Below are 9448 nucleotides of genomic sequence, written 5' to 3'. Positions count from 1 at the left end.
TGCCAGAGTAATTTTGGCCAATCGTTTTCGGTCTTGCCCACTTCCGTTGGATGAATGGCGGCCGACTTGAACGAGCTCAACAGCGAACCGAGGGAAAATGCCTTTAAAGGTGATCCATTCATTTTTATGCACTTGTACGCTTACTTTTATCAAGAGTTAGTAAATAGACGCTAAAACTGGACATTACTGTACTATTGATATTACCAGTATCTTAAAACGTCTGTACTATTACATGAAGAATCTTACCACAAACAGTGCCACAGCTGACCGTTTTGGAAATGAAATGCTTTCAAAACAACTCGCATCCAGATAATACTAAAAAGAAATGTCGGATCTTGTCAGTTGTTTCCATTGAATATTTAGGCACATCTCTCAATTATAAGAGTGATGATGACTAAAAAGCTCGGTGTAATATCCATTGCCACCAGTTCTACCAGTACTATTACTACTTCTTCCATTAATGTTCAGCGGTCATAACTTTGACCATTACTAACAGTTGTGCAAGTGCAAGTGTGTGCTCTTAGTCGAAATATCGTACTCATAGTCCTTATCCATATGCCATTAATCATTAGTTGAAAAGAAAAAAAAAGTGAAGGACCAAGTATGGGGAGGGGGGGAGGTGCAAGGGGGTGGGGGGGTCTGCTGTGCCTGGAGGGCCCTCAATGCCCACAAGCAGAAGGGGTTGCAGGAGGGGGCCTTGACGACATCAGCTGGGAGGGAGTTCAGTTGACAACGGTCCTTGTCTACTACTGCATCTGTGTTTCTATTCCTACTACCAAAGAGTAATAATAATGGTAATTTCTATTGTTAGAAAACATAGTTTTTATTATGCGATGCACTGTTATTAAGACTACCCAGACACAAGTTATTGCAAATTATTATTGAGACCAGTGCTGTTCCACTGACCACTGGCTGAGCCAATAAACCAAATGCCTGTTCCACCAACAGTCTGGAGAACTGCATTATGATTAATCATATTCCACTGATCTAGTTTAATGTCATCAATTGGTAATTTGTCATCAATCAAAATGCCAGAAAACAATAATACATACATCTGATTTGGTGAATAATTGTTTTTTTCTTTTCTTTTTAGATAGATTGGTGTTGATCCTGGATTGACACTTAGCTCAGTGCTTGAAGACGTTATTAAAATAACTTAAAAAGAATATTGCCTTCTAACTTCCCTGTTATTGCTTTGTAACTCACTTGTGTAAGTTATTACTGACAGAATGGGCTGTCAAAGCCTTTGAGAGCCAACTGAATTCCACAACAGTTGATTAGGCAAGATGGCAGCTGTCAAAATGATGGACAGTAATTAATCTTCATCTCTGCTTGTCCCTTTTGAGTTTGACAGTCACTCCAGGGGTATATCTGAAATGATTCAGGACCATTTGATACATTTCTTCTACAAAAAGCTTTGAAAGCAGTATAAGGTGCAGTGTAGCTAGTAAAACAGGCTCCTTTGACAAGCTCCATCCTGATGATGCTTTTGTGTTTGGTCAAATAAAACACGCTCTATAATTGACTTAGACAGCCATCGGGGGGGGAATAGCATTTTTGGGAAAAAGTTCACCCAGCCGTCAGTGGAATAGCCACTGTGTATGATTGAATACCTCAAACTGACAATTGGCAAAGACCTTGGCTGGAAGAAGCATACACAGAAAATCAGCTCTGAGGGGAACAAAACCTTAGGAACTTAACACTCAGCTCCCAGAGCATCAGAGAATTGACCTGTTTTCAAGTCATTTGCTCAGTACTGGAATTATCATCATCAGTCTGGGATCCATACCAACAAGACATTGACCGCTTGGATGTGAAGCAAAATTTGTAAGGAGGCAATATAGGGACACATCAACTTGATCAAGCACCTCTGACATGATTGATTAGCTCAAATGACCCACTTCACAATGGCAATGGCAAACAATAAGACTGGCCCATGCTGTATAAACTGCAGCAAAATGAAGTTAATATGCATTCCCAATGGCAGCTCATCCCTCCACCGCTGTGACAAGTCCACCCAGAATAGCTTTCCCAGATCTACTGTGGGATACAATTTAGGCAAACACTATTTCTCCCAAGAACTATCTGGGTATAGAATACCCTACCTTAAATAGCTGTTTGAGGCCAGTATTGTTAGCACCTTTGTGTCAAGGGTGTCACAGTGGCTGCCAAATGCTAACTTACTCCCGCACCCCCCCCCCCCCCCCCCCCCCCCCCACCCCCTCTAACCACACACACACACACACCCCACCTTTCTCTCTCTCTCTCTCTCTCTCTCTCTCTCTCTCTCTCTCTCTCCCTCTCCTGACATCAGTTGCTTGAACCATCCAAGAGTATTTGCTTTTAACTGAAGTGAACTATTATTCTAAATTCTTAGTGTGGGGATCATGGATCAAAGTAGTTGTATATGATGGGCTGGAGCTGTGCCGGTCAGGGCTTACCCCCAGGGAGCGCTTCACTAGGAATATAATTTATTCATGCTTCTTCCTGCTGATCCCTCCGATAACGACAGAATGATCAAAAAATGATTGTGGTTACTCCATGGTAGGATAATAGCAAGATTAACTGCATCCAATGTTTGATCTTCATACTGTATTTAGTTTGAATCCAGGTGTTCATTCAATAAGATGAATAAATTTATTTGGGACTGAAGAAGAGCTTGAATTAGTTGGAAACTGAATGCAAACATGATGAATGGCAAATAATTTGATACCTCATAATTTGATTTGCAAATTACAATGTATACATATTTTAATATTTTTATATCTTGTTTAAGAAAATATGTTACTAAGTGTCATTGTATTTGAACTTGGTACTGGTATCATTATGTGTGTGTGTATACTTCTGATGTATGTATACATGTATCTATGTATGTCTAATAAAGCTGCTTACAATTCTTTCAGAAAAACAGAGAAAGGATTGTGAACAACCCTTTGGAAAACAGAAATGTTGGAAGGTAAGATCACACAGAATGTCAAATATGCATTCTCCTATACTTACACTAGTTAAGTAGTTACATTCACACATGTGCATGCATATACATGATGACATTAGAGAAGGGCATGTTGATCACAAATACTGATGCAATCACAACAAATACACAATTACACATATACAACACATTCATACACACACTCACACACACACAGTTCAGTTAAGTTACTCAAGGAGACATCACTGTGTTCAGACAAATCCACACATGTTACTCCACATCTGCTAAGCAGATGCCTGACCAGCAGCTTAACCCAAAGCGCTTAGTCAAGCCTCAACACACACACACCCACATACACTTTTTTTCTCTATCTCTGCCAATTTCTGGTTGTAGTCTTATCATCAAGTCCTTTCTTTCCAACTCCAAGTATTCCCACACAATTCCAATGGACAGTACTGGTGGACAGTAATAAGTCATACTTGCATGAAACCATCCAGTAGTGGTCACGCAAGAAATACAGGTCTGTCAGACATGTATAAATCACATTATCACACTAGGATGAATAAGATCTTAAATCACTGAACTGAAATTCAATCTTTGGAAGCATTCTTTTGAAGGGCATTTTTTATACATGAATTTCATTAACACTTTCTATGCTAAGGTATGCTATAGCGTACCTGATGCGCACAACACTTTGTTACTGTGGTACACTATAGCGTACTGCGAGTTTAAAAACTTGTAATTCATAGGTAAATGGTTTTGTACGAAACTAAATGGCACAACTCTGTTCTGCAGTCACCCAAAAGTGCACCTGTACTTTTAATGTGGCTGAAAATGCCTTTGTTTGAGTACAATATATGCGAGTGTACAGTCACCATTCTCGCTTGCTCACTCGACAAGATGGCGTCTTCATCAACTTTGGCAAGTACTATGGCTCAAAGTTGAATGCAAACTGATTCAAAAGTGGATATCCGCTGTGCATACACATTTGCCCATTCAATTGCTACAATTAGGAAGGGTCACTGGATAAAAAAAAAAGACCACATTTGTAAAAATTCTGTTATATGAGAAAAACTTACCCCCTTTATGTTGGTTGTGAAAAACATGGATTTTTTTTTGATTTTTTTTTTTAAATATCAGTCAATAGTTAAGTGAGTGCTTTGAAACTTTGTGAAATGTTAATCCATTCTATTCTTTCTATCATCACAAAATTTCACCACTGTATGTAATTGCATTCCTTAAGATATTTTTCTTGTAACATAAACAAACGCCCAGTACAGAGAGTATAATGAAGGAAGTCATCGGGCAGTATAGAATGAGTTAACCTTTTTTTTCTTCTTCTTCTATTTTTCGGGGGAGGGTTGGGTATGATGATATGCATTCTTAATTGATTACATATCTTATCGTAATTTGATCGCAGATCGTTTCGAATTGTGTCTTTATATTTTCTTTTAGTTCTCAAATGAATGAATCTGTAAATGTTGCATGTAAAATTTCAGGAGGACAGGAAAGAACATAACAGCCGGCAAAAACATCAGAAAAGTAGCCGGAGGTTTTGAAAATTTTGATGACTACTGGTCTGAGTCAGGTAAGCTTAAAATTTTCTCCTGCAGCATTCCTTTCACATTTTATATTACATGTTGAGAATCTCACAAAGTGTAAGATTTTAAAAAGATTAGACAGTCCTTGTCAATATTTTGGAGAATCTCATATGCAGACGTATGCGTGTCTGCCTTTTCATATGATAAAGTGACATGTTGACCCACTTTCAATGCCATGTTAGCCCTCTAATTTTAACAGTCATGAAACGTCTTAGCTTAAGTTTATTTTCCTGTTCTATCGTCTTTTTTATTTATTGTTTTGGTTTGTTTGGGTTTTTTTTTGGGGGGGACTTACAGAAGCAGACATGACGAGAGAGGTGACCTTTGTCAAACCCAGCACACCCATGGATGTGACTGCCATGAAAAAGGGGGAGGCATGTGATGTTCGACCACAACAGCCTTCTCTCGCCCCACCAGTGAAACATTTAGATTCTCAGTCTTCAGTCCTGGTTCAGTCACAGGTAGATTATTGTTCTTTTTGTTTTGTGTTTTTGTTACTGTTATTTTCAACGTCAGAAAGGAGTTCCATTGAAGAGAAGCAACCTGCCAAAACTGGCTGCTGGTTTTGTTTCCTTTAAGTTTTGGCTTGATTAGGAATTTGATCACATTGATTTTGAATCATATATCATTATAGGGCCTCAAGTTTAAGTCATAAAGAAAACAAATGTGCCTTTACTGATGTATTCACAATTGACAATAAGATTCCATCTATTTTATATTCATGGATTATTTGAAAATCTGGCATAAACTATAAAGAAAAACAGCTGTGGCACAGTAAGCTAAACAGAGTTTGTGTGTGTTGTTGTTGTTTTTTATGATTACATATGTTACAAGTGATCACAATAATGAATAAAACTATAATTTTTAGTTGTTTTTGATTTCTGCGAAACAACCTGAGAGGAGGAAAGTATATCTTAATAGAGCTTTTACTCTTTGACATTGTGCATGGTGCAGATTGACAAGAACTGATTTGTTCTGTAAAGTTTACTTTTCCTGCTGTGCTCTTGGCAGGCTGGAAACATTGAACCAGGGAGAGATGCTTTGAACCCATTTACAAGCAAACAGATTGGGCGCCGTACATGGAAGGACATGAAGGCTGGCAAGAACATCCGTGTTTTTGACGGTTTTGAGAACTTTGATGACTACTGGTCAGAGTCAGGTAACTAACAAAGTTTGTTTTTCTTCTTTTTCTTCTTTTTCTTCTTCTTCTTCTTCTTTTTCTTCTTCTTCTTCCCTTTTAGCTTATTGTTTTGGTTTGTTTTATTGTTGTTGTTTTTTCAGTTGATGAAAAGATGCAAACCTCAAATGAGTATTCCGTTCACTGATTGTAGTTAGTATATATATCAGTTCAGTTGTACATGAATTTCAGTTTTATGCGGTTACAGATGTGTCTGATACGCATTTTGCCTCTGTACATTTCACCTGTATGTGACTCAGTTCAAGCTTTCTAATTTTCCCTTCTGTTTGGGCAAGTATTTAAGGAAGTAGCCCATAGATACATTGCCAGGATATAAGTTTGGAAAGTACAGTGACTGTGTATCAGTTATATGTAGAAGACTAAATTTGTTCATGTTTGTGGCAGTAATATGTAAGAAGACACTTTTAAATGGAATGGATTATTAAATGTTAGTATTTGTTACATTTGGTAATACACAACATTAACAAGAATGGAATGGATTTTTACTTATATGTTTCTTTTGAATGTCTTGCAGACGCAGAAAGTGTTGCTTCATTCTGTACAACTACAAGTAATAAAAGCAAGGTAAGGATTATTTAGTGTGTTATGCATGTATTCATATGTATTATGGTATAAATACAATACACAATATCAGGATTTAGATTAAATTTAAGGTATATCAGTTTTTTACTACAACTTCTCAGTAAATGAAACATGATTTAGTGCCTTTGTCATATTTATTAGATTAGTCTTTTAGTGGGTTTTCTTTTTCTTTTTTTCTTGTTGTTTTTCTTTTTTTCACCCATCCTCCTTTCTTCCTCTCCTCCTTTATGCTTTGATTCTCAGTTTCTGTTTTTAAATGTGCACACACACATGGTACCTATCACTCTGACACTGCACTTATTCATGCATGCAGCTCCTTTGAGGGGGGGGGGGGGGTATGTGTGTGTGTGATTTTCCCTAACTACCCTTCATGGAGATTTACATGAACTATGTCAAATTGTGAATAGAAAAGTGAATGAGGGAAAAGAATAAGGATGTATGTGACCTAGATGTTTTCTTCTTTAATTCAAAATACACCTCCTTTGATTGCAGGCTGACAAGAAGTCTTCTGTACCTAGCAAAACCACTAGCAATACAGACACCAGGGAAGAGAAACAAAAATCAAGCAACAATGAAACCTATGGCAACAAAAAGGACAGCAGTAGGGTCAGTGGAACCTTTGGTGACAAAACAGACACAGGAAAAACTGGGAAAGACCAAATGAAAACAGCTGTGACCAGTTTGCACAACCAGGAAACCAACAAAGAATCACCACCTCAGGATGACCAAACAGAGGTGTCATCCACAGAGGAAACATACAGCCAAGAAAGCAGCACCTTGGCCAAAGATGTAGACAGTCAGGAAGAAAAAGACACGGAAGAAGACAGTGGACAGGAAGGCACTCAAGGTCAACAAACCGATAATGCTGAAGAGGTTCTTGAAGAGGAATATAGCCAAGAAGAGAAGCTTGCCAAAACACGAGGGAAACCTGACAACATAAACCTGGAGCCACCAAAAGAAATCCCAGTTTCTGACAAAGGAAAGGAGCTACCCAATGAAAAAAGGCAGAAGAAACGGTCCAAGTCGAATCTTTTTACAGAACTGCACACAGACAGTACAGCAGACAGTAATCAGCCTGGCACCTCCACAAAGAAAACTTCAGTTGGTGCAACCAGTCAAGAATGTACCACCCTTGCTGTAGAAGAGTCAGGCAGTTCCAGAAAGGCAAAGCTCTGTGAGTCTTCCTCCAAACAACCAAAAAGTCCTGCTAAGGAAGAATCAAAACAGACTAACAGCAAACTTGAAGCAAAAAAATTCAAAGGCAACACCACTCTTGAGACGTCAGATGCTAGGGAAAGAGCAGTTGAGAGCAGTTTTGATGGGGAAGGGTCTGAACAGAGTGAAGAAACACCGCAAAGCCACAAAGGCAGTGAGCAAAAGGAAAAGGTCTCTGGTAGCGGAGCAAAGAAACTTCGCGTTTCAGAACAAAAGACTGGTAAGATTTTTGTGTATGTATATGTGTGACTGATAAGACATTAACCTTGAACATAAAAACCTTGTTAACACTGAGTTGATCAAATTTTTGTATTGCTCAGGTTTTTTGTATTATTTTTATTCCACCTTACAAGCTGATTGTATAATCATATGAAGCTTTGTGACATATTGTGCACCTTTCTGTTGAACAAAAAATCAAGCTTAACACATACATGACTATGCACAGATGTGCACAAGGAGATATTATGTACATGTATATCAGCTAGTACATGCATATACTCACACACACATACACACACTCACTCACTCTTTCACACTCTTTTGCATTCATCTATTTAATATCAATATATGCTCACTTTTGTTTTGGGGGGAGGGGGTGGTCAGTCATCTTAACAATATATTGGTCACTTGAATGTGTAAGGCAGTAAAACTCACACAAATACAGAGATGGTTTTTACATCATGCCTTTCTGCAGTTATTTTCAGAGAATATTTCAGTTAATATATGATAACAAACAGGCTGCATGACTTTCATTTTCACAAGGCAAAAGAAACTTAAGCAGACAATAACCCATTCAGTGACAGATTTTTTTTTTAAATAAAAGGGCTATTTTCCTTGCCAGGGAATTTTGAGGAATCAGGGTAATAAATAAAACTTCTGATAACAATCACAACTCTTGGAGACATAATTATGAGTGAAAACTGTCCAATGACGTGTGGGTTCAGTTAACACAGAAGGTCAATCATATACCCAGAAACAACAGTCAAGCTTTGTGACACCAAATAACTTTACCCTCCACTGAGTACAGAGGAAGAAGCTCTGATGACACTCCGTCCATGCTGCCTGTGGACCAGCAAAGCTCACCTGTTGTATGTGCTGATTTGGCCAACAAACCTCATCTGCTGTACATGCTGATTTGCTTCCTCTGTGAACAAGTCCATCTTCTGGTCACTTTCAACCCTGGGTTTCATGAAAATCATAAATGGCTGTTGTCAAATCTGCGGCAGAATCAGTGAAAACAACAGCTTACTGGTGTCACTCAGTCCACAACCACACCCCTTCCATACCCTCTAACTGGTATACAACCTCTGATCTTACACCGCTTCTCTCCATCTCCCGTCTCCACCTTCACGCTTTTACATGCACATTCACTGTCACTGCACTGCCAGGCACAGTTAAAAAGGTTGTCTGCTTAAATACAATGATTAAACAGTGTTGAATGTTGGGCTGTTCATTTCGTGACTTTCTAATCATCACCTTCAAGTTCTAACTAATCATCATACAAGAGAGATCCATCTCCATCATACATTTATTGATGATTGTTTAGCAGTCTGCATAGTCATACAAGTCCGCTGACTGGGATCACTCTCTCTCTGCTTGTCAAAGGTTCTGACACTAAGTTTGCAAATGTGGCAAAGCCCTTTTACATGCGTGTTCCCCATGCTCCATTTAGCAAATCATTATCAAGAAGAATGGGGTCCTCCACCTGATGTTTGCTCATTTAAATATTGTTTTTATTATACATACTTAACCGTGACCCAACTAGTGCATTTCCTTTTTATAATCCAGACACATCAAGCTATCCATTCAGTGTCTGTTTATGTTCATCGGGCCAAACTGAAACTCCAATAAAGAAAAAAATTGGAATAGATGCAACATCAGCTAATGTCTTGTTATAGGCACTGAACAGGTTAAGTGGTT

The 9448-nt window shown here is 38.4% G+C and overlaps 1 protein-coding gene across 1 annotated transcript; it reads left to right on the top strand.

The window, feature by feature from the left end:
* The first annotated feature begins 52 nt into the window (after positions 1–52).
* LOC143280379 (uncharacterized) lies at positions 53–7777 on the top strand. The gene is made up of 7 exons (XM_076585014.1): positions 53–109; positions 2904–2956; positions 4432–4520; positions 4831–4994; positions 5545–5692; positions 6246–6295; positions 6806–7777. Exons 1-7 carry the CDS (start codon positions 98–100, stop codon positions 7775–7777), a joined length of 1488 nt encoding a protein of 495 aa, XP_076441129.1. The 5' UTR covers positions 53–97.
* The last annotated feature ends 1671 nt before the right edge of the window (positions 7778–9448 follow it).

Source organism: Babylonia areolata, chromosome 3 (assembly GCF_041734735.1).
Source record: "Babylonia areolata isolate BAREFJ2019XMU chromosome 3, ASM4173473v1, whole genome shotgun sequence".
NCBI classification, from domain to species: domain Eukaryota; kingdom Metazoa; phylum Mollusca; class Gastropoda; order Neogastropoda; family Buccinidae; genus Babylonia; species Babylonia areolata.
The sequence above is the reverse complement of the archived record's forward strand: the minus strand, read 5'-3'. Positions and strand labels throughout refer to the sequence as shown.